This window comes from Mauremys reevesii, linkage group 4 (assembly GCF_016161935.1).
Source record: "Mauremys reevesii isolate NIE-2019 linkage group 4, ASM1616193v1, whole genome shotgun sequence".
Classification (NCBI taxonomy): Eukaryota; Metazoa; Chordata; order Testudines; family Geoemydidae; genus Mauremys; species Mauremys reevesii.
In genome coordinates this window covers 134,198,536-134,224,152 of record NC_052626.1, presented here as the reverse complement: position 1 = coordinate 134,224,152, position 25,617 = coordinate 134,198,536, and the positions used below count along the sequence as shown (strand labels likewise).

The following is a 25,617-nucleotide window of genomic DNA, read 5'->3' as shown; positions in this document are numbered from 1 at the left end:
TCGTATTGATGTAAATCCTCATTGACACAGGTCCACTTGCATGCATCCTATTGTAGGATTGAGGCCTTAGTGCTTCTTACAGGAGCTGAATTGACTGCTCTAAAGTCCTCTGTTTATCAGAGTAAGGGGACAACCATGACAGCATCAGGCCATGCTTCCCACATTGTTTAGTCTACAGAAGAGAAGAATGAGGGGGGATTTGATAGCTGCTTTCAACTACCTGAAAGGGGGTTCCAAAGAGGATGGATCTAGACTGTTCTCAGCGGTACCTGATGACAGAACAAGGAGTAATGGTCTCAAGTTGCAGTGGGGGAGGTTTAGGTTGGATATTAGGAAAAACTTTTTCACTCAGAGAATGGTGAAGCACTGGAATGGGTTACCTAGGGAGGTGGTGGAATCTCCTTCCTTAGAGGTTTTTAAGGTCAGGCTTGAGAAAGCCCTGGCTGGGATGATTTAATTGGGAATTGGTCCTGCTTTGAGCAGGGGGTTGGACTAGATGACCTCCTGACAGGGCCGGCTCCAGACCCCAGCGTGCCAAGTGTGTACTTGGGGCGGCATGCCACGGGGGGCGCTCTGCCTGTCGCCGGGAGGGCGGCAGGCGGCTCCGGTGGACCTCCCGCAGGCATGCCTGTGGAGGGTCTGCTGGTCCGCGGCTCCGGTGGACGTCCCGCAGGCATGCCTGCGGATGCTCCACCGGAGCTGCGAGACCAGCGGACCCTCCGCAGGCACGTCTGCAGGAGGTCCACTGGAGCCGCGGGACCGGCGACCGTCAGTGCGCCCTCCGCGGCGTGCCGCCGTGCTTGGGGCGGCGAAATTGCTAGAGCTGCCCCTGCCTCCTGAGGTCCCTTCCAACGCTGATATTCTATGATTCTATGCTGTGCTCGCTCTGCCTGGTCTATTTGATTAGAAATGTTTATATAAGTTTAAATGAAAATATTTTTGGTTTGATTTAAACATCCCCCTGCAGTGTTTGCAAGACAATCACTGCAGCTCCGGACATGAGAACCTGTGAGTAATATTCACTAAAAAGAAGGGGGGAAATAACACTCTTTATCAAAGACAGATGCATACACACATACATGAAATATTATTGTATACAGGATGGGCCATGTAGCATTGCAGGGGAAGGCGTTTGGAGACCTCTGGCAGGAGGTCAGGCAATTAATCAAAAGTGAGAGACAGAAAGCTATGTGACTGCACCCTTTGCAAGAGGCAAGTACAAAAAATCTCTATCCACTATCCGTGCTAAGTAAAATGCAAACTGGGTGAGAATTATTAAGTGGTTTTGTAAGGTTTATTTTTAACAAAGGTTAGGAAGATTTTGGTACACTTTGTAAAGTAAGAATCTAAAATGAGGAACTGTCCCCCCAAAGAAGTGAGATTTTGGCAGAGCTGCTTAGCTCGAAGGGCTGAATTAACGCAATCAGGGCCCTAAAGCACAAGCCACAACTCCTGAGGGTGTGTTCCAGGATGGGGCAGTTGATACCTCGTCAGGCTTGTATTGTGACCAGCTGTCTCCAGACTCAGACACGCGTTCACATTTCGCAGCTCCTCCCCCCGCCCCCGCCCCTTTCCACGAGGGCTGGAAACTATTTGTTTAATGAACGCTGAGACGCTGATTTCGTCCTGCCACTCCAGCAGCAGCCCGGCTCTCTGTGATGCGTCTTCCAAATGTTTTGGTGTCTGCAAACTTAACCGGGCTGCAATGGTCTTTGTACTCATGAGTAGTTTGCGTACGGCAGCGGTCCCATTGACTCCAGTAGCACTACTTCTGTAGGCACAGTTACTCACGCGTGTGTACGCGCTGGCAGGCTCAGCCTCCCTCGCCCAGCAGGCATTAGACAGCTTGGCCATTGCAGAGGAAGCAGCAGAAAGCAGCTGCGTGTTGCCACACGGGCTCTTTTTGCTGCAGGACTGCAACATGGCTGCTTCCATGCAATGAAGCCGGAGCGCTGCAATCCTGGGGCTTAACTCATGCTTTCGCCTTTCTAGCATCCTAGCTGCACGGCTGGCCCAGCGCCTCTCGGCCTGCCGGGGTTTTGGGGGCAGAGCCGAAGGGCGTGAAGCCCCCCTTTGGAGTGGATCATGTTTTCCAAGGCCTTCAGGGTGAAATCCAACACTGCCATCAAAGGGTCTGATAGGTGAGTGAGTTGTGTTAATGTCACTCCAGGCCCACGGTGAGGTTTTTAGGGTGGCTAGCATGACTTGCCGCCTCCTGCTTTGTTTCCTTAAGTCAGGTGCAGTCACATGCTTTTACAAGCTTAAACAGGAGTGATCTCTAAGAGGCATGAGTCAGATTTTACATCTTGCTGAAGAGCAGACAGCAATATCCTGCCTCACAAGAGGGGGAGGCTTTTTTATTATTGCTTAAATGCCATTCCTGAGAGTCTGCAATGTATCTCCTTCCAAATAAGTGAAGTGGATTCTTTTTCTGTAGCATTGGTATACAAGCGTTGCCAGATGGAATGCACCCAAGGACAGGTTACACAGTAGCTGTGAAACAGATGGGCTTTGAATAATGTGGCAGTTTCTGAGTCATGTTGTGAGGCAAAATTTGAAGGCTTTCTTTCTTTTAGCAGGGCAACTTCCCTTATCATAGTTCTGCTAGCCTTTGGAAGTCTATTTGTAATATTTAGTATGATGCTACAGTGAACATAGTAACACTTAAAATATTTGAAACACAAGGTGGGTGAGGTAATAGCTTTTATTGGACCAACTTCTGTTGGTAAGAGACAAGCTTTTGAGTTTACACAGAGCTCTACAGAAGTTGGTCCAATTAAAGATATTACCTCGTCCCCATACTATCCTGGGACTGCATACTTTAAATATTTGTAATAATACAAACCAAGTCCATGAAGAGCCTTGCAGCACAAAGCTAGCATTCACGAAGTTCAGTCAGTACTAGTGTTCGCTGTGAAGGCATCTTCAGTTAAAATTTAAAAAATGTTTTTATATCAATAACTTATCCGGTGGGAGGCATGGGGATGACATAGAGGAGCTACTCTATAGTTTAAAACCACCTAGGCCTTGTCTCTGCTAGGATTTGACATTGAGGTAACTGTCTTGAGTTAAAACAACGAAGCGTCCTTGTGGCATTTTAGAGACTAACAAATTTATTTGGGCATAAGCTTTTGTGGGCTAAAACCCATTTAATCAGATGCATGGAGTGGAAAATACAGTAGGCAGATATAAATATACAGCACATGAAAAGATGGGAGTTGCCTTAGACATGATCATAGGATCTAACCCCATCAACCATACCATCAGGGGCTTGTTCACCTGCACATCTACCACTCTGATATATGCCTTCATGTGCCAGCAATGCCCCTCTGCCATGTACATTGGCCAAACCAGAGAGCCTCTGTGCAAAAGAATAAATGGACACAAATCTGACATCAAGAATTGTAACATTAAAAATCCAGTAGGAGAGCACTTCAGTCTCCCTGGACACTCAATAACAGACTTAAGTGGCCATTCTTCAACAAAAAAACCTTCAAAAACAGACTTCAATGAGAAACTGCAGAACTGGAATTTAATTTGCAAACTTGACACCATCAAATTAGGTCTGAATAAAGACAGAGGGGCTGGGTCACTACAAAAAAAGAATTTTCACTCTGATATTCACCCCTTTTTGTCAACTGTTGGAAATGGGCCACATCCACCCTAATTGAATTGGCCTCGTTAGCACTGACCCTGCACTTGGTAAGGACTCCTAGCTGTTTTTGCTGATACAGACTAACACAGCTACCCATCTGAAACCTGTCTTGAGTTAGCTATCTCACAGTAAACACATACCTTTTTAGCAGTGAAGACATAGCCTAAGTTAACCAATAGCCTTTACCCGAAAGAAGGCTTGGGGTCCCAGTTCACTATTGCTGTGTACGTTTGTGTTGTCACTTACACCCGTGCAAAGTGAGTGTAGAATTTTACCAGTCTGATTTTCTCACGTTTTACACCCACTTTGTGCTGGTGTGAATGACCCCACAAAGGTTCATGACAACGGCGAATCAGGCCCTCCATCTTCAGATAGATGCATTTTCACTGGCAGCTTTGCTGATGTAGAATTGTATGTTGTTTGTGACTGTTGCAGGCTGAAGCCCTTCTTCAGAGCAGATGGAGTGTGACGTGAATGAGCATGAGGCAAAATGTGAACGGAACTGGGGGGGCGAGCAGAGGGAGTGGATCCTGCAGTCACTAAAGCAGTGCTGCTGCGTGTCTGCCATCTTGCTGCTGCCACCCAGTGCCATGAGTGAGACATAAGAAATGAACTGATAGCTAAATGCCTCGAACACAGTGGTTCTCAACCTTTCCAGACTACTGTACCCCTTTCAGGAGTCTGATTTGTCTTGAGTACCCCCAAGTTTCACCTCACTTAAAAACTACTTGCTTACAAAACCAGACATGAACAAACAAACGCATCACAGCAGAGTTACTGAAAAATTGCTTACGTTCTCATTTTGTCTGCGTGCAATTTTAGTTTGTAGGGACTTTGCTAGTGCTTTTTATGTAGCCTGTTGTAAAACTAGGCAAATATCTAGATGAGTTGATGTGCCCCCGGAAGACCTCTGCGCACCCCCAGGGGTACACGTAGCCCAGGTTGAGAACCACTGCATAGCTAGGATCCCACGTCTCCTTAGACATGACTAATCTCTGCCTGTACCCTGTCCTTTTAAAAAAATTAAAACAAACAAACAAACAAAACCCTTACTTTTGCTTAGCACAGATTTGTCTTTACAGGAGGAAACTGCGGACTGATGTTGCAGCAGCTTTTCCCGCCCTCAGCAGTGAACAGCTGTCAGAACTTGTTCCAAACAGAGAGGAACTCAACGTAGTCAAACTGTATGCTCACAAAGGGGATGCGGTCATGGTGTATGCCAACAACAGGAACCCGGTCCTTTTTGAAATGGAGAAAACCCTATATCCAACAGGTATGAGTCATGAAATGGAATATCTTTCCCAACCCCTCCTGCCTCTCAGGGTACGTCTACACTACGGGACTATTCCGAATTTGCATAAACCGGTTTTGTAAAACAGATTTTATAAAATCGAGTGTGCGTGGCCACACTAAACACATTAAATCGGTGGTGGGCATTTCCGGGTTGAATCCCAGTGCCTGATGGGGCAAAAATCAAGCATGGACCCTGCTCAGCTCCATACCGCAATCGGTGGATTTTTTAACCCTCGCGCACTCTCAGTAGTATGCTGAACCAGGACCGATGACAGTGATGAGGGCGTGGACACAGAATTATCTCATCCTGATGGTAATGGGGCAGATTCTATCCATTGAGAAACGTGCAGGCCATAGTGGATGGCTTTGCTGCAATGGGATTCCTAACTGTGGGGGGGATAGATGGAACCCATATCCCCCATCTTGATGGCCAGGAGGGTTCATGATGCTCGCGTATTCAGAAGCACTACTCTGTTTAAACGGCTGCAGCAGGGACTTTTCTCCCAGACCAGAAAATAACAGTTGGGGATGTTGATGCCATGGCTCATGAAGCCAACACAGGCAGCCTGGACAGTGGTCAGGATCTGTTCAATTACAGGCTGAGCAAGTGCAGAATGGTGGTGGAATGTGCATTTAGACCTCAGCCAAACCAATGTCCCCTATGTTATTGCTGCTTGCTGTATTCTCCACATCTGTGTGACTGCTGTGTTTGTTGAACACGAGTACAGCTTACTTATGCAAATAAAGTCACTCTCATTAAAAGCATTAATTTTTTATTTTTCATTATGGTGAGGAGGCTAAGGAACATGGTGAGGGGGAGGTGGTTTATAGGGGGCAGTGGCACTCTGTGATCCTGCTGCATGTCAGTTTGATCACGCAGCAGCCCCAGAGTTGCATCCCGCCACCTGATCTTCTCCTGCCCCCCGCCTTTTTTTTTTCTCTTCCTGCCCTGCCCCCTCCTCTCATCTCTCCTCCTCCTCCTCCTCACTCCCTCCCCTCCTGTCCTCCACTGGCCTCACTCCTGTTGTTGAAACTGAAAACCGAAACCTTCCACTCATTCAGATGAGCTCTTTCATTCCATAATATCTGAGAACATCTCATCTCGCGTCTTCTTTTTCTCCGCCTTATCTGTGCTAGCCTTTGGGATGGAGGAGCTGCATGAGGGAGATAAATATTTAGAAAGATACATTTTACAGAACAATGGTTATACTCTTTCACAGTGAAAAGCACTATTCACCTTACATAGCACATGTGATTTTTTTCATCTTAATAGTGACTGCTTGCATCTCTGGGGTTACAGATCTCACAGACACAGGTCCAGGCATCAGGATTCAGCTTGCATGCGGCCATGGTAAGCCCTGTCTCAGTGATTTACCCAACGCATGGCTAATACCACGCTAGCTCCTGCTAAATCAACAACCTCCCCCCCCACCCACTGCTTGTCCTGACCAAACAGAAAAGATCAAAATGGCCACCCCTTACTTAAATTCCTGATTTTTAACCAGGTTATCCTGAACGATATCACTTTGCTGAGGATAACAGAACAAGATTGCCCAGAAACCTTCTGCAAAGGCTTCTGGAGTACCTACAGGAGCGCTCATCGAGATGTCCTGGAGGATTTCTCTCAATCTCCGGACATGTTAACAAACTTAAAACACTGTTTGCTATTTGCAAAGGTACACTCACCAGAGCTCCCTTCCAGGGTCATTTCTCTGCAATAGTTGCTCTTCTTCTTCCTCTTCATCTTCCCGTCCTGCATAATCCTCAGACATGGCCCTAAATTGCATGCAGCTCAGCATAGAAGCGCATGTTTTTTTCCCTGCCCCGACCTTCCATTTTTTTTTTTTTTTTCTTTCTGGCTTGTCTGCTCTCCTTTTTTTTCTCTCTGCACACTGTGCAGTCCCCTGCTTGGGCCTTTAGTCATCATAGCCTAGAAATTCTTTTTTTTTTTTTTCATTTGCACTGAATCATCTCCCCATATAGCGATCAGATCCATCCATGCTGGGGCTCTTTTCGATTCTCAGGAGACTGCATTGTTAACTGTGCTGATGAGCTCTACCTGGCCAGTGCATCCGAGTTGAGAATGCTGTCCAGAGCGGTCAGGTGCACTGTGCCTAGTGTAGACCAGGCCTCAGACATAAAACTCTCCTACTAGTTCTGTGCATGCCCATCTATTCAAGGTACTTGTACACACCATTACTGTGGTATCTGAGCACCTCACATGCTTTAATGTATTTATCCTTACAATACCCTTGTGATGTAGGGCAGTATTATCCCCTATTGTACAGATAGGAAACTGAGGCACAGAGAGGTGACTTGCCCAGGATCACACAGGAAGTCTGGGGTGGAAGAGGGACTTAAACCCAAGTCTCCCAGATCCTAGGCTACTTCCGGACCATCCTTCCTTTCTGGCCCACTTACTGTAAGGCACAACTGCCATGAGTATGAAGTTCAACCTTCTTTATGTGGAATTCTGTGCGTGAAAAAACTGAATTGCCCTGATGCAATATGCGGTTCCATCATTTTTCTCTGCCCGCTCAGTGGCTCTCCTATGTTATTATAACAATTCAGGTCAAAGCATCGTTGATTTAAAGAAGGCAGTGTCAAGATAGCCATAGATCATCTATCCATCCTTTATTAAAATCCATTGGAAGCTTGAAACTGAAACATTAGCATTTTAGTTTGTTCGTTGTGAGTAGCTACTGGCTTGTTGTTTTGATGCTGCTGGGCTGTGCAGCCTGATTTGTTGACCATCCATGTGAGAGAAGAATCCGGCTAGTTACAGTCAAGGGTGTGCTGCTGTAATTGTATTACAGGGGCTTGAAGATGGCGAGAAGCAACAGCTAGAGACATCTGTAATGCCATGTTTTTAAAATCAGTTTTCTTTTGGACAGTTTATACTCTGTGGTCCTATCCAGATCTTCTTCCAGCATTCTCAACATGGCCCCCTGTGCTACAGAGACTAGCAGGAGGAGCAGGTAAGCGAATCAAAACTCATTACTTTGTGATACATGCGTCAGTTGCCTTCGGAAATTAGTTCTTCTGGATCTGTACCTTTTTAAGCTAATTTTTCTAGTGCAGGACAAGATTTTAAGATTTGCTTTTTTAAAAAAAAAAAGCAGAAACTCGCTGTTCACAAGGATGCACTGAAAGTGTGGTGTGTTTTTATTTTGGCTCCTTAAAAAGGAAAACCAATTAGCCACAAATACAGTTTGTGAACTAAATATAATATATAGGTCAATCTGTTCAAATGCATTGACCCTTCCCATCCGATGGCGCTAGAGTTGGAATTTTGCCTGTCGTTGCTCCTCATGCATTGGTTAGAAAGGTATTGATTTAACAGCCATTAACTGGGATACTAGAAGTACTTGTTTCCTCATTCTGTAGCGTTTGTTGTGATTAACTTTCACAGGGCAACTCAGTTTAGCTGCTTTCATTTTGCTTTGCATTAGGGGGCATCTCTATCCAAATTCAGTGTAAGCAAATGCCACTGTGTGTGCCTGTGTTAGAGATGGGCCCCGGCTGCAGTCTCAGAGCTGATCCCCCACCCTCTACATTTTGGATTGTGCATGTCACGTGGGGGGTTATGTTCAAACCCTTGGCTCTGAACTCAGCCCTGTGATTTGGCTGTGGGTCAGCTCCAGAACAGGAAGGGTGTCTGGTTTTCCAGAATCCGCTGTAGATGCCATTTGGACTCATGAGTCATGTCATTCTGAGCTGAAATCTCATAACTGCTCATGAGAGCTGTGTGACCTCAAACCTAAACCCGATCAGAATCTGAAGGCTTTTCTTCTCAGCGTGTGTGGGGATGTGTGTCTAGAAGGGGGATGCCTGTCTCCCACCACATAGCCTGCCTCAGGTGGAAGCAGGGCTGCAGTGGCACTTGAGGCGCTCTGCTTTCTAGCCAAGGGGCCTGTGGCCTGGCACAGAGATCGACAGCTGAGGAGTGGGCCTAGCCACTGACCTGCAGCGACCTAGTTTGCATGGAGAAGGTCCTGTTGGTAGGAGAGGGAGGCTGATTAAAGTGGGATTCAGGTCTCTGGTCTCCCTTGGCAACCAGGTGGCCTCAACTGACCTCTGAGCCAGAGCCCAAGATGAGAGGGTGGCCCTGGAGACAGTAGCCGTCATAGCAGAAGGGAGGGGCAGAGAGACAATGATGCAGAAGCCTCTGGAAAGGGGGTGAGACTTTGCAGTAGCCTGGAGTTTGGGAGCAGGGAGACAAGTGTTGTGGTAAAGCCAAGGCAGGGCCACTCTATTATCTGCAAAAAGAACAGGAGTACTTGTGGCACCTTAGAGACTAACAAATTTATTTCAGCATGAGCTTTCGTGGGCTACAGCTCACTTCTTCGGATGCATAGAATGGAACTCACAGACAGGAGATATTTATACATACAGAGAACATGAAAAGGTGAAAGTACGCATACCAACTGGAAAAGTCCAATCAACAGACTAACACGGCTGCTACTCTGATATCTGTATTATCTCTTTGTTGGGCTCTAAGCATCCAGCCAGGTGTTTTTTGCCATTATCATTTGCTAGATCTGTTCTGATATGTTATTTACTTCATCCTGCAGCACTGAGACCTTTGTGCAGCTCCTTCCCTTGCCCAGGAATTTCACAAATCAATCCCAGTTTGGGAGCCAGAGTTGGATGCATATCGCAGTGTTTAAATTTGATGAAAGCTGTTGTAGTGGTAAATGGGAGGGAAAAAAAAAAGGGTTTGCTTCTGTGTGTGTATAAAAATCCATGATGCTGGGGAGTGAGGGGCGTGCAGTATTCCAAAGTGTCTAGTCAGATCAGACCACTCAGCTGTCGAGTCCTGTTCCTTGCCTCCATCCATGGTCAATATCTGAGGCAGGCAACCCTTGTAATCTACGAGGGGAATGTTGCAATGCTGTATTTGGCAAGAAGAGGGTTAACACTGTGTCCCGTGCAGAGGAAAGGTCACAGCTGCCCTCAGTGCAGGCACTGTCAGGTTAGCAGGGCTGGCCCAGCTGGGGCTAATTAGGTAATCACCTCTGCACTCTGAGGGCAGTACACTAAGGGGCTTGCACTGGCTTGTAGAAGAAGCTAGAACCTACTAGGAGGCTGAAGGAGAAAAAAGTTAGCTGGAAACACACTCCTTTATTCCTCCCTCTCCTTTTCCTATGCCCTTATTTTAAATATATGGGGTCAGTTTAGATGCCCAAAGCTTTCCTGCTTTGTAATTTAATTTAACAACCAGGTTGAATGAAGCCTTTTAACAGTAATGTACTGGATGGGCTCCTGGCAGACTGTTGGAGCCCTGTTTTCTTGCAGCATCGGTGTGCAGAATTAGAAGCTTTTGGTGGAGAGCTTTACTTTTGAATCCATGATGAGGGGCCAGCTCAGAGATATTAGGGGAAGGGAATCTTCTTCCATATGGAAAATACTCTGTACGGTGCGCACGATTCAAAGTAGCTTTGCCTTTGTCAGCAGGATTGTTTTAGATAAGAAGCTGTGATCCAGATCCATAAAGGTATTTAGGCTCTTGACTTCCATTGATTTCAACAGAAGTTTGGAACTTAAATATCTTTTCTGGATCTGGGCCTATGGGCCTCTTTTGGATCTGTGTGTTGTTTCTATTTTAATAGGATGGTAAGATGGTTTTGTAGGTCCTCCCTCCCCATCCCTACTCTTTAGACTGTGTATAGAAGGGTGAGGTATTTTCAAGTGTAAGTAACCTAAGTGGTGGCTGCACTTCATTCATTAGCTTCTGGCTTGCTTGTTTAGATTTAAGTTGATCCTGCTAATCAATTTTTAAAGCACCTCAATGAAAATTGCCTTGGCTCTGAGCCTTAAAGCTAAGTGGCACATGGCAGATTTTCTAACAGCCTCTGCCATTGCTTCGCTGAATTGTTTGGTGCATTCTAAGGGTTTTTGGGCAGGAGTCTGGAAGGCGGGCCTCCTGGGATCTTGAGGAGTTTGGTCTAGTGAGATAGAAAAGGAAGGTCTGAGAGTCAGGGCTCCTGGGTTTTAATTCCATGCTTGTCTGCTGATGTGCTTTGAGAACCTGGGCAAATCATTTACCTTGTAGTTCTCTGAAAATCCTGTTTTCCTGTGTGTCACAAAAGGGAAGTGATGTTATTTGCAGAGAAATGAAAAATCAACCTGCTTAGTGCAAATACCACAGCTATGTTAGGACTGTATTTTAAGGAAAGTACTTGATTTCCACACTGCACTGAAATGTAACGAATCAGCCTAGAAAATGTCATTCTGAGCCAAGAAAAATGGCTGGAAGGAAGCCATTGTCTTCTGCTAGAAACCAGGCTCCTCTGGGGGTTGGAGGTGGGACAGGACTAGTTTCCCTTGTGGTAGCAAACAAACTTACTGCCAAGTTACTCAGTTGGTCCTTTACATAGAGTTCACCTCTTCCTGCTAATGGTCCCTTTGACCCTGACATTACCAGTTGCTGAGCAGACACTCAGCTGTGTCTCGTACCGTTTGGGACATGAGGGTGGCTCAATACCCTCCTGAATCAGGCTGGTTATCCCACCCAATTCTGGAAGGAAACTGGAAAGTGTTAACTTGATAGCAGACATACAGGAGATTGTGTTTTACCTGGCATGTGCTTGACTGTTACCAGGGTTGTCTTTTTGCTGAATAACAGAAGGGCTGGGAGCAGAAGAGGTGTATTTGGGGGACGGCATAAAATGACGACAGATGCAAAGAAGGGGGGTCCGATCAAATAGGTTTGAGGATCACTGCTCTAACCTGATAAAATCTGCAGCCACCTGGCAGTGCACAGCTGACAAGGCACTTCCTGGCCATGCAAATCTTCCCTTACACAGCTGGGGCAGAATGCAGATCCTCTTGTTCCAAAGGCACAGGTCCCTGCCACTTGAACGGAAAGCGAATGTCCTCTAGTGCTCTCAGTATAGAGCCTATGATGCACAGTTGAGTTCTGGGTCTGTTGTAGTCACTGGCTTGCAACTGTTCTTTAAAGCAGAGCAGATACTAATGGCTCTTTACTGTTTTATCTCAGATCTAATGCTGCCAGGAGTTATGGTGCCATCTTGTGGTCTTCCTCAGGTACAGCAGGGAACTCTCTGTGCCATCACCCTGGTGGGAAACAGGTACAATTTATCTATAGTTTCTCTTACAGTGAGGGAAGAAAAGTTGCATTTTTATGTGAGGATTTTGAGAGGGATTAGGAGAAACAAAATATGAAGGCAGACTCTGATTTGGGGAAATTCTGCAAAAACTATTTACAATTTTGCTGTGGCATAATCATTAGTGTCCTCCAGATTTCGCTTTTGGTGGAAAATTTTGCAAATTGAATGGTTTTGAATCATAAAATGCACAACATTCAAATAAATATAAGATTTTTCTTCAATGTTGAGGGTTGTGTTTTGAAATAGGAGCATTTTTAACAAAACAATGAAATTCTGCTTAGATTTTCTCTTGGAAATGGGCTAATTTCTCCTCTGAAGTATGTGGGGCAGGGACCACAGAATTTACCAGTGTTGTTGGGATGGGTTGGTTGGTTTTTGTTTTGTGAAAGCAGAACACTTTTACAAATTTAAAAGAATGCCTAAATCCTGTAAATTCAATTTTTTTTCCCAAATGTTGTTTTGAGTGCTCTTTGCAACCTTGTAAATTAGTCTCCTCCTAAGGAGAAAGGCAGGTAGGTAGCCGGCTCACCCAGTACATAAGAATGGCCATTCTGGGTCAGACCAATGGTCTATTTAACCTGGTATCCTGTCTTCTGACCAGGGTGGCTTTGATTTAAATCATAATTTAAATCACTAGTCAGGAAGACTCAATTTAATCATGGATTTCTACATAAAAGTTCATTCTTGGTGGTGGTTATAACCTTAATACATATTCTTCACAACTCAGAGATAGATGTAGGTTTCATCTTTAGATATGTTTTTTCCTCAAAAAGCATTTTATGTAAACAATCTGATTTTATATATATATATCAATCACTGATTTTTATCCACCCTGCTTCTGACAGTGTCTGGTACCAGATGCCTCAGAGGGAACGAATAGATCAGGTCAACTTTTGAGTGATACATCCCCTGTTGTCCAATCCCAGCTTCTAGCAAAAAGAAAATTACGTTAAGAAAGGGTGGCTGTCCAGTGACAATTCATGTGGGGTAGTATTGGGAGAAGACCTTGCATATTAGAGAGGAGTGGGTGAACATAGAAGATATCCTGATGACTTGAAATTGCAGAATGTAAAGAATAGATTCAGTGTAAAACTGTCATAGGATAGTAATTAGCCTCCCTTATCAAGGACATTGCGAAAGAAAGCTAATGTGCTACAGTGGCTTAGGAATCATGTGTTCCAGGTGTCATGAAAATTTAGCTATTTCCCACTCTGATGCTGTTTTCTCAGAGCCCCGGTAGCAGTAGGAGTCGCTACCATGTCCACTGCAGAGATGCTGGCCGCCGGAATGAAGGGGAAGGGCTTCACCGTGCTGCATGCTTACACAGACCACTTATGGTGAGTGTGCAGACAAGAGTTCAGTGTGTCTTAGAAAATGAGATAAGTGAGTACTGGATCGGAAATACTACCTGGAACCTGTTGTTGTAATTGGCCCTACAAATTTACCCTCACTGTGAGCTCAGCTGTGAGAGGTGAGAGAGTTCATGGAATGCCACAATAACCTACAACCACACATGTTGACAGGAAAAGGTGCAAAGGTAGGCAGGCTGAATTAGTCCAGACAAAAGGGCTACTGCAATAAATCAGGACAGGGTTAAGATCATGCCTGGGGTCAAAATGTAATGCCATTGGATGGCTGTTTGGCCTACGCGAAATGAATTGGACATGGGTGTGTCTCACTCCAGTCCCTGATGTTCAAATACTCCTATCAAAACCCGCCATCCCGCCTGGCACTAGCCGCCCTCCTTGTTCCGAGTTACAGGTGGGAGGCCCAGACCTGAATGAGCCATGGAGACTCCACTGCCCTCTCAGCTCTGGTAGGACAAAGCCACCGATTAGAGTTAAGGCAAGGTGTGGGAGAAGTTTGCACTGCTGCTGATTGTGTTATTCCTGTTGTGTGGATAAACAAAGGACTTGAGCCTCCTGGACTAACAGTCTGGTGCTTATCATGGGCACCAGTTTGACCACAAGGGGTTTTAAAAATCAAAATGGAGTATTTGGGGACAGCAAAAACATGACATGCTGTAGGCTTGGCAGTGACAAGTTGCCTCTGAGTGGACCTGGGATCCTGACTGGCCTGCTTTTGGGCTGGCTAGTAGCTGCAAAACACCAAAAACCCCATCAGCTGAAAAACCCGCCTTATAGTGAGAGGCTTCAAAAGTTCAGCCTACTTAGCTTATGGAAAAGAAGGATAAGAAGTGGCTTGATGAGTCTAGAAGTACCTATGTGGGGAGAAGATTTCTGAAAATAGAGGACTCTATGCCTTTGTCTGCTAAATGAATGAGTCCCAATGGCTAGAAGCCAAATTTAGACTAGAAATAAGGTACAGACGTCTCACAGCAAGGATAGTTATCCAGGGGAACAACTTACTTACCTAGGAGTGTGGTGGGTTCTTCATCACTTGATGGATCTGTATTTTTCTAGCTCCATGATTTTGTAACAGTTAGCGGGGACTGGCCAGGCTTTTCAGCACAGGAGGCTTCACAGCGATACGGGGAACCATCCTGTATCAAGAGAGTAAAGAACCATCAATAAAGCTGCGTTATGCTTTTTGTTGTTTTTAAAGGGGATTTGGAGACAAGTCTTACCCACCCACAATAGCTCCCTTGGTAGCAGAGCCTGCGGAGTTGGAAAGCCCTGATGACGATGACAAAGACGAGAAGGGACCGGAGCTTGACAGCGACCTCTGCATTGCCCCGTCACTACAAATGGACATTGGCAATTTGAGCCTGCAGGAGGGAGATGGCTGTGCGAAGCTCATGGAGGAGGAGGAACCTGGTGAGACTGGAGCTGCAGAAATGGCTGAAGATATCGCCGAGTTTCAGCCGGAAACGGAAGATGGCAGAACTCCACAAGGTACTACAGCATGAAAATGAAACCAAGTTGTGTGCCTGTGATCTTCTGTAGCTGTCACTTCTGTATTAGATTCCCATGTGTTCCTGTTACTTGACTAGCCGTAGCAAGCCTTACAAATACTTCAGCTTGTACTGAGAGCGGCTGCCCAGTTCTTGATCAGTGGAGGGACACAGAGCCTGCAATCCTTTCAAAAGCCCTGTAGTGACTGCTGTGAGCCAGGGCACTCATACAGAAATCATTGCGTGCATAATGTGGCTCCTTGGATACCATGCTGACCTATAAACACCTCCCTTTCCTCACTGAGTATTCCATGAATATTGCGTGCAGATGTGGTCGCCCCATCTCCAAAAATATACATTAGAACTGGAAAAGGTTCAGAAAAGGGTAACCAAAATGATTAGGGGTATGGAACAGCTTCTGTGTGAGGAGAGATTAATAAGACTGGGACTTTTCAGCTTGGAAAAGAGACGATTAAGGGAGGAGATGACAGAGGTCTATAAAATCATGACCGGTGTGGAGAAAGTAAATAAGGAAGTGTTATTTACTCTCATAATGCAAGAACTAGCGGTCACCAAATGAAATTAATAGGCAGCAGGTTTAAAGCAAACAAAAGGAAGTATTTTTTTTCACACAACGCCCAGTCAGCCATGAAACTCTTTGCCAGAGGATGTTGTGAAGGCCAAGACTATAATCGGGTTCAAAAAAGAATTAGATAAATTCATGGCGAATAGGTCCATTAGTGGCTATTAGTTGGGATGGTGTCCCTAGCCAGTTTGCCAGAAGCTGGGAATGGGTGATGGGATAGATCGCTTGATTATTACCTGTTCTGCTCATTCCCTCTGAAGCCACTATCAGAAGATGGACAGTGGGCTAGATGGACCTTTGGTCTGACCCAGTATGGCCGTTCTTATGTTCAGTCTCTTGGCTCTCCCAGGGATTTGCCTGTTAGTTGATGGGCTGGCAGCAATTCAGCAGCAACCTCGTGCCTTAGCTGCTGAGCATGTGTCTCGGTGGGCTGACTTCTCCTTGGCTTCAGTGAGGTGAAGGTTCTCAGCAAGCTGTGTGGTCTGGGCTCTATGAAACTGTTTTGCTTGAAGCTGCTGGAGCTGACAACGTGACAGTCTTTCAGTATAGTACCAAAACTTCCCTCTTTTGGTTCCGCTTGTGTTATGAGATGCGTTTGAATGATTAGAGCATTGACTTGAGAGGAGATGTGGATTCTGTTCCTGGCTCTGCCACTCACCTACTACGTGACTGTGGGCGATTCACTTCTCCTTGCACCTCCATTTCCCCATCTGTATAATGAGGATAATGATACTTATCTTTGTTAAAGCGCTTTGAGAGATTTATGAATTAAGCTAAATGTAATGGTTGTGAGAGCAGCGCTGAAGGTTCCATGCTCAAAGGATACCCTGGGTGATGGTGTGCTTTAGAAAGCACCCTCTGGCATACTGCAGAAAACTTAGTGTTCAAGTAGTGTAGTTCATGACATGGTATAGATGATATATTCAATCCAGTGAGGTTTTTTTGGCATGACGAGCTTCACAAATGTTGCCAAAGTAGGTGGTGATAAGAATATAGAATATCAGGGTTGGAAGGGACCTCAGGAGGTCATCTAGTCCAACCCCCTGCTCAAAGCAGGACCAATCCCCAACTAAATCATCCCAGCCAGGGCTTTGTCAAGCCTGGCCTTAAAAACCCCTAAGGAAGGAGATTCCGCCACCTCCCTGGGTAACCCATTCCAGTGCTTAAACAGAGACACTCCTACCTCTTGAGTAGATAAGGTGAGCCCAAGATGGGACTACAGGGGGAGCTAATAATAATTTTGCAGCCAAGCTGGTCTCAGATGTAAGCGATTCCAGTATCCCGTTAGGAGGAAAAAGCTTCTCTGGGACTGTGCACTTTTTAAATTGAGAATTTCAGCCTAAAGGTCCATATTTGTAAAAGCTGCTTCCCCTGAGCAAAAGTTGCCTAGTGTGAGGCTTTTCTGGAGCACGTCTTACAATAAGTGTCCCTTTCTGGGCTCAAAACAGTAATTCCTGGTTAGTCAGGAGTGCCGTTTTTGGAATCTTAAACTAGAAGCAGCGCTCTGTAGAAATGATCTATGTACGTGAACTCCAAACCGACAGTGCACTGCAAACAAACCACTTTGGGAAAGTGCTCTTCACAGGATTGCAGGCTCCGTGTGCCCGAGTTCACAGAGGGAAAACAGCCCACCTGAGTGAAGTCTGAGAAGTGGCTCCCCGTTTAACAGGCTGCAGTAGGGCTAGGCAATAAGCATGGTGAAAGTCAGAATTTGGCCTATGATATGTTAAAGGGAATTGTATTTAAAACAGATTTATATAATTAGACTCAGTTCCACTTCATAATAACTCTTAGACCTTTGATCTTCCTACTTTAATCTAGATAAAACCCTGGAGAGGGGGAGAGTAGGAGGTGAACACTATTATCCTTATTTTACAGATGGGGAAACCTTGTGCCCAAGGTTTCCCCAAGTGACTATCCCAAAGCCACAACGGAGAGTTGGTATCAGCACTAGGATTAGAACGTACAAGATCCTGGCTCCCATTCTTGCTGTTTAGATGTGGTGAACGTAGTGCGTAAATCAAAATGATTTAACATTGTAAGGTGCAAACTCAGAGGAATCAGTACAAAAATAAAGGTCCAGATGAATGAGAAATCATTCGTGTGAGCACGATCTCCCTTTCTGCACAGAGACCCATTAGAAATGTTTGTGTTTCTACAGAGCGAATGGATGAGTTACTGCATCAATGTTTTTTTCATGCCTTAAAATGTAAAGTGAAGAAGTCAGAGCTCCCTCTACTGACCAGCACCTTCCTGCGCAACCATATGTTCTCATGCTGGTATGTGATAAGACGACCATCCGTGGGTTTAAATGAAATTGCTGTGGGACAGTGAGATATTTAGGATGAAGCTGCTGCCTTTCATGTAATTCAGGTGTTTATGGTGAATGTTTACACTAGAGTTCAATTCATTTGATTGCCAATCAACTCAAGTTGGCTAACAAGTTTATACATCCTACCCTGGACTCTGCAAGTGTTTGTTCCAAGATTGTCTCCCTCAATTTCCCTCTTCAAATGGCCATTGGCAATTAGTTCACATTTAAAAACACTATCAGTGGTTCCCGGCCCGCTGGGGTTCTGCCATGGGTTATGGTGGGTGGGTATGTCCCTTGAGGAGTACTGCAGTGGGGTCAGAACAGCATTCCAGCACTTCTGCTCCATGGAGGATGCTATTTTGTTCTCAACGTAGCATCGTCTGTGCACCATGACCTTGCACACACCATGTGTGAGAGATCGTGCCAGTGGGGGCATTCTGGTAGTGCCCATTCAGGACTACACCACAAATCATAGTTTATGTGAAAATAAGGGGGATGTAATAACTGCAGACTGTTTACTTCTGGTTCCTTTGTGAGTCTATTTTTTAAATAAATAATAAACTAACCTAATAGAAAAAAAATAAGATCATGAAACTTATGCCTAACAACTGATTGGGAAGGTTAGTCAGATGCCAACGGGTCCTTGGCAGAAAAAAGTTAGGAAACCACTGTATGTTACAGACATGCCCCCGGTGGTGTTACACCTAACACACTGGAATATCAGCATTGCCTCTGCCGATTACAAAACAGAACCATTATCTCAAATACAACATTTAAAGCCGCTTTCCCATGTGCAATTCATATTCAAACCACGAAGAAGCTTTTAGCACAGAGATTCTTGAAAACTGCATTTATTGTTAATCTTGCCAAACATCAAATGTTTTTCCTTAGTTCCAGCTATTTGTTGTATCTTAAAGGTTTAATTGTTTAATCTGTTTGTAGCCCAGAAGGACAACAATTAGACATAAAGAAATCAAGCTACAAGAAGGTGAGATTTCTTGATATTTACGTTTATATATTTAAAAAAAAAAACTGGTAAAGTTCTTAGGCCCCCTTGTAAAGAAGCCCTTCCCAAAGACATGGATTGTATTCTTTTCTCTCATCACTTGTTCAGTATCACCTTGGTAGACTAACTTGTCCTGAAATCATTTGTATGGGTCCATCAAATATTGCTAGCTCTGTCTATACTATTTTGTGTTAGGGGAACACCAATCAAAACTGGGGATCCATTTTGCTAGGTACTGTCCATACACAGACTAGGAGATCGTCCCCAAGGAATTTAGGCTTGGTCTACACTAGAAAATTAAGTCAGCTTGACCATGTTGCTCAGAAGTGGTGTAGTTAAACTGACCTAATCCCCAGCGTAGATAGCACTAGGTTGATGGAAGAATTATTCTGTTGTTTTAGCTACCGCCTCTCGGAGTGGGATTACCTGTGCCGGTGGGTGTAGATGGTGTTTACACTGAAGTGCTGCAGCTGTCCTGCTGTAGCATTTCAGGTGTAGACAAGCCCTTAGAAAGTTTGATTATTCCTGTTTTACAGACAGGAAACTGAGCCACAAAGAGAAGTGGTGATTGGTCCACGGTCACACTCTATCTGTCACAGAGGTGGGAATTTGAACCCAGATCTCCTTGAGTGCCTTAACTGCAAGCTGATCCTTCCCTGCTGGGATACTCTACCATCCTGCTGTTTTCCTCTTCAGTGCTAACATGATTTTAGCAATTGATCTCTCATAGGCTAGAGCAAGGAATTAAAATGTTGTCAGCTGGGAGTAGTAGGTGGCCCTAAGAAGGTCACAAAACAAATCAGTTGCAGAGCCAGTAATGGAACCCTTGGTGTCTTGCTCTCAACCCTAGACTGCACTGAGCATGCAAAATACTGCCATGGGGTTGTTACATTTATGGAGCTGAGGAGTTGGTTTTGTGACTTACTGAGATAATTGTGCAGCTCCCAAAGCAGAGACTGGATGGCTTGGGCAGCATGAACACAAATTTCAACGTGCCTGATGTTTCCCCTTCAGCTCTCCAAGTTCCTGCAGTACATGCAGCAGCAGAAGATTGTACAAGTGAAGGAGCTGAACAAAGGGGTGGAGAGTATTGTGCATATAGACTGGAAACACTCTGAGTAAGTTGTTATAAATGGCACTGAAGTTGGTAGAGATGTAAAATGTTGTGATCTCGCTGCTTTTTTTCATATGAGTTAGGGATGGCAACCAAATTTCACCTCAGGTAGTTAGTCTGTCTACCTCAATTCCCCATTTAAATGGCCCTTATATTCTTTACTTGCCCTAAACTGTTATGTAGGGGGTCTTGTATAGTGTAAAATAGTCCACTCAAGAGGTAGGTGAACTGGTCTATCCGAGCTCCTATGTAGCACTTCTGAATCCTAGAATATGAAGCACTTTACACAGGAGATAAGTAACATCATCCCCAATTTACAGATGGGGAAACTGAGGCACAGAGCCTCATCTAATGTCTGCTTCACAAGGGTGAGATTTGATTGTAAAGTGACACATCTAGATGAAAGAGCCACACCAAGTGCTATTACTGTAGATTTTTGATAGTTTAAGGCCAGAAGGGACCATTAACGCTTTCATTCTGACCTCCTGCATAATACAAGCTATTAAATTTCACCCAGGTATCCCATTATTGAGCTTCACAACTTGTTTGGTTAAAGCCTATCTTCCAGAAGGGCATTCATCCAGTCTTAATTTGAGGACCTCAAGAGATGAAGAATCCACCACTTCCCTTTGTAGTTTGTTTCAGTGGCTAATCACACTCCCTGGTAAACATTTGTGCCTTATTTCCAATTTCAATTTGTCTGGCTTCAGCTGGCAACCATTGACTTTTGTGCTGCCTTTCTCCACCAGATTAAAAAGTCTTTTAGTACCAGGTATTTTCTCCCCATGAAAGTACTTAGAGATGCTCATCAAGTCACCTCTTAGTCTTTTGGATTAGCTAAACAGACTGAGCTCGACGTCTCGCTGTCAGGTATTTTCTGCAGCTCCTGAATAATTTTTCAACATCCTCATTAAGCGGGCAGCCCAGAGCCCTCTGATTCCCTGCATGCAGGTTGTCTAAAAGGCTCTGGGCTCCCTGCAATGCAGTGTTGAAATTTGCAGCCCAGAGCCCTCTGATTCCCGGCCGCGGCTGGGATTTAAAGCATCAGAAATCTCGTGTGTGTGTGTGTGTGTGGCAGAAAGGAAAACATAGCACGTCCAAGGCAGTCACCACAGTTGTTTCCTTGTGGTGAAGAGCCATCCCTAAAGACTCTCCAAATATTGGTGGAGCAGAGCCCTGATTTAAATGAATTGTCATTCCTGGGGTCCACCTTTTGCATTACTCAGACTTCAAACATTGGGTCTGATTGAAGACCCGGGGGTTCAAGTCTTATGCTCACAAACAGGGTGTCTCACCTGCCCTGTTTAGGAGTCTAAAACCCCAGACATGTGACCTGCTGACACACCAAACCTGCAACTCACCAAGTCTCTCTACCTCCAAGCACAGGATCCAGGGCTGCAGTCTCTGATGCTGGGAAGCAAGAACAGAGCTCTGATTAGCTGAGACTTGGCATATTTATTTAGCAGACTGAAATTCAGCACTTGCCCTTGATGTTTCCTAGTCTCTCTTGTGTCCTCCTCTTTCAAAACTGGTCATTTCCCAGTTGTCTGTCTGAACTCCATCTACTTTAAAGTGCCACACTTGTGTGTCTGAGGTTTTACTTTTACCCAGTAGGGATTGCAGCACTTCAGCTATGATGGTATTCTTGTTAATATGGATATTCTTAATCACATGGACAGCTGTTGCTATGAGTACCCCCTGAACCTTTCACAGCAAGAGATTAGAGGAAAAAAAAGTTCCTACCTCTTTAGTACACTTTGGGTATTTGGTAGCAATTCATGTACAGTCACTTTCACGTGTGTGTGTGTGGGAGGGGTGTCTCTTTCATACAGAAAAAGAGGGAGAAATTTGAAGACGGAATAAGGAAAATACACTTGTAAACCCCACAAACCTGACATTGGGATTTAGGGGCAGGTTAGTACCTGAAGCCACTTTGGCTTTCTCTTTAAAACAGTGTATGTTTCAAGTAACTGGGAAACTGTTCTGGAGTCTAGGACCCAAGCATGGGCTGAGGAGCTGTGCTGGGTATTAGCAAGGCAAGTCAGGATGCTTGTGCAGTCCAAACCCTTTTTTACCTCCTGATTTAAAATCCTGACCATTGCTGCTGGTTCTTAAAATTGGGCACCATACAGAGGACACTAGGGTCAGGTGCATCAGCCAGGCCTGCACCTGTAGCCAGTTGTAGTGTGTAGACAGGAAGGGGGGGAGAGGGTGTGAACCAGTGTGTCTGTTGTGGGAGGACTATTACACTGCTGAGAAGCTGGAGGCTAATGTAAGAGCTAAACAGTCACCAATACTTTCTCACCCAGGAAATAATTGTGAAACTGAGCTCCCTGATGTTTTCCCTGTTGCATTTCAGCATTAGGTCATTTGTTGTCCCTGAAGTGTTCTCTGCTGTGTCAACTGCCCCAGAGAGTAAATGTGGAGACGGAGAGCAGCTGTACCATGCTCCTGAAATCATACCACTCTATGGCGTCTCAGCCAAAATGGCTCTGCTTTTCCAGGAGTCGGGACACAAGTAAGTGCTAGGAAGATAGGATCAAACCATAATTGTCCTGCTAAGCCAGCATTCCGATAGGAGATGTAGAGGGAAGACCTATGCCAGGTGCTAAAGGGAATGGTGATAAGTCGTCAGCACCTTCCATTGCTCAGTACTGAAGCAATGTTAGAGCATGCAGCTAGGAGCACTTGGCTGTTGCTGGTGACGCAGCTGGGATGAGAGGAACGATTGAGGCCCTGATGCTTAGTCACCAGAGAATTCCTTAGCACTGTTCACCAGTATAGGTGTGATAACTCAGGTGACCTGGCCCCATTCCAGATCAGGTATTTACAGTCTACTTATGTCAGCTCCCTTTGAATTTTCAAGGGGATACAGTGTGTTCTACCTGACTACACAGCAGTTTAGGAGAAGAATTGTCATGTACTGTTAAACAGCTGCCTTGTTATCCCCTCTGGGGTAAGAGTCTGTGCTGCACAACTTTCAGCCCAAGGTGGGGACGGAGGTGACTTAAGACAGGGCTGGAGCAGCATGCTGTAATTTAAACAGCCCATGGTCCTCAGAATGCAAGCTACTCTAGAAGTACCAAATGTTAATATGAACATCTGATTTCTTAATTCAACACAGTAACCATTTCCTCCTCCTATAGGAAAGGCAGCATCCTCTCCAGCAGCGATGTGAGAAATATCATCATCAGCTATGTAAAGACTAATGAGCTGGTTGATGAAACAAACAAGAAGTGAGTAGAAGTGAATCTTATTTGTGCATCTATTTTCACTAGTCAAGCTGAGTGCAGTGCAAAAGGTTAATTTATTGCTGTTTGAGTAGCAAGGAATATTTTAAAAAATTAACATGTAATTTGGTCAGTGTAACCAAACTACAGCACAAGTGCACTGGACTTGTGTGGAGGCCAGTGTAGCTTTTAAGTTAATCAGTCACTACCTGTTAGGGAGCTGAACTAAATCCACCATTACTCATGAGCAGGTCATGGAAACAATGACAAATGGTGGCATGCTTGGCAGAGAACATATGCTGTATTTTCACATCTCTGGGAAGAGATGGGGCAGGCTCGCATCTAATCAGCTTGTTTTATTACAGCTTTGTAAAGGTGAATCCAATCTTGTGCGACTGCCTGTTGGATAAATGGGAGCAAGACGAGATCTCGAAGCTCAAATGGGATGATCTCCTGAGCAGGTGACTAATGTTTCATGACTCTGCTTTAACATTTGCAAAGATTCAGAGTTAGCACTTAAGACTACTACATGATGCAAAGCCATGTAGCAGGCAGTGGCTTCCTTATTGTCAACATAAAAATACCTACAAATAAACCTTAATTTGTAATGAGTTTAGTAGATATTGCTAAGAAAGTGTAAGTTCCATTCTTTCTTTTCTTGCCACCTTGCAAATGACTAATAACCTAAAAATGTAATTTAAAAATGGATAACTTTTTTGATAAGCATTCACAAGGCAAGTCTAACAGAACCTAGTGCTGTGTATGCAATCTATGTACGTACACACACAATACAAATCTGTCCTCGAACCCATCCTAATATAAATTTAAGAACGGCCTTAAACATGTGTTCAGAACTTTGAGACCCTTGATCCCTCCTATGGTCTACATATCTGTGGAATCCCAGATTTCATAATGTCCATCCTGCTGTGTCTGACAAACTAAACTCAAGCCATACCTTTCTCAGGTGTCTGGAACAACTGCAGCCTTACCATCAGGTGACGTTTTTTGGACATGAACCCATTGTGAGGAAAGGAAACCTTGATCCCATTGACATAACCATAGCGCAGAGATCATCCAATAAAAAGGTAAAGGCAGAGAGAGATGATAGGGAAGAGGTGTGGACGATTAACTCCTCGTTGGATCTTAGTCCATGCTGGAGTTTGAGGCTTCTGCATAGCCAGTCTTGCCCTTTGTGGAGGAGAAGTGGGTGGGGGTGGGTCATAGTAGCCTGGGCAGCTGGGAAACTGCTACAACTTGGCCCAGGACTCTGGTGTAGTTCTGTGCTAACGAGCACCGGCTGTCACTCAATGCTGCAGGTTAGAACTCGAAGGATTAGAGTGCATTAAAGATGTTAAAATTCTTAACACAGCCCTGGCACAGAAATGATCAAGCATGTTTTCTGAAGACCCTGGAATGTCAAGCACATCACATTGTGTTTAAGTGCAAACAAATGATTGTTTGTGGGGGGAATTCTTTGATATTTTGCCTGCAGCTATGCTTTTCGTGTGTGTGTGTATATAGGTGGAGGGGGGTTATAAATTAGAACAGATTGTACTGAATCAGTTGGAGATTTTGTACATGAGCCTATGAGGTGGCACTAATGGGGAAACCCTTAATGCCCAGTTCTAATCAGAAAAGCAGGACAGGGTCATGACTGCTGCTGCTATGTAGGTGGTGTTAATCCATGAAGTGAACATCTTATGACAATGGCAAAAATCCACAGGTGACCATTATTAAGAATCTTGAACTGTATGGCCTAGACCCGCAATTAGTTGCCAACACTCTCCAGCAAAGAGTACAGGCCAGCGCCACTATTCACACACTACCTGGGGCAAAGGACAGAGTCCAGGTCCAGATCCAAGGCAACCAAATCAACCATCTTGCCAAGTTGCTGCTCGGTAAGTTTGAGCCGACATGGACGGTGTCAGTTATAAGAGGTAAATGTTTTGATTATAAAATCTAGCTCTGGGATGTACTTAAGTTGGACTCTTCATTATATTGCAGAGGAATACCAGCTACAGCGGAAATATATTCAAGGGCTGGAGAAGGCTCCAAAGCTTAGCCGGAAGAAGTAAATATGTCTAGTGTAAGAAATATTCAAATCTCATTATTTATAACCAGTTCTGCCTCTGGCTGAGGGGTGAAATCCTGGCCCCATTTAAGTTGATGGGAGTTCTGCTGTTGACTTTCATGGGGCCAGGATTTCATCCAAAGAATGTAATTGCTTCAGCTGTTCAAATTTTTTAAAATAAAACTCTCAAATGTCGTCATCTTCCAGATATTTTACTAAAGCATTCCAATGTGTCACCAAATTGCTAGCTTGTAAGCTAATCGTTAACATGCTGAATTTGCATGATTGCATATGTTTACTATGCTTCTTTTTGGTTAATGAAAGCAGTCTAACAACTAAACAAAGCCTATTCCAGCACATC

General features: G+C 44.7%; 2 protein-coding genes across 6 annotated transcripts in view; one reads left to right on the top strand and one right to left on the bottom strand.

The window, feature by feature from the left end:
• Positions 1 to 15,774, bottom strand: part of DYRK3 (dual specificity tyrosine phosphorylation regulated kinase 3) — a 33,531-nt gene extending 17,757 nt beyond the window's left edge. Inside the window, exons 1-2 of one of the 2 annotated variants that reach the window (XM_039534431.1) lie at positions 15,758 to 15,774; positions 14,455 to 14,584 (exon numbers count right to left, since the gene is read on the bottom strand). The gene's annotated coding sequence lies outside the window, so the exon portion shown is untranslated. Of the gene's footprint in view, positions 1 to 14,454; positions 14,605 to 15,757 lie in introns of those variants that run through there. The other variant, XM_039534433.1, reaches the window with a different exon arrangement.
• Positions 1,622 to 25,455, top strand: EIF2D (eukaryotic translation initiation factor 2D). Of its 4 annotated transcripts, XM_039534426.1 has the most exons (15): positions 1,622 to 2,141; positions 4,738 to 4,928; positions 7,843 to 7,926; positions 11,952 to 12,042; positions 13,311 to 13,418; positions 14,647 to 14,936; positions 17,683 to 17,800; positions 18,778 to 18,823; positions 19,856 to 19,959; positions 22,315 to 22,473; positions 23,102 to 23,191; positions 23,551 to 23,646; positions 24,150 to 24,270; positions 24,909 to 25,083; positions 25,190 to 25,455. In XM_039534426.1, the coding sequence occupies exons 1-15, from the start codon at positions 2,086 to 2,088 to the stop codon at positions 25,258 to 25,260; spliced, it is 1,800 nt and encodes a 599-aa protein (XP_039390360.1). In that variant the 5' UTR covers positions 1,622 to 2,085; the 3' UTR covers positions 25,261 to 25,455. The 4 variants fall into 4 exon arrangements, with proteins under 4 accessions (XP_039390360.1, XP_039390363.1, XP_039390362.1 ...); XM_039534429.1 differs by lacking the exons at positions 1,622 to 2,141; positions 4,738 to 4,928; positions 7,843 to 7,926 and adding an exon at positions 9,498 to 10,051; XM_039534428.1 differs by lacking the exons at positions 1,622 to 2,141; positions 4,738 to 4,928; positions 7,843 to 7,926 and adding an exon at positions 10,167 to 10,251.
• Positions 25,456 to 25,617: the final 162 nt, after the last annotated feature.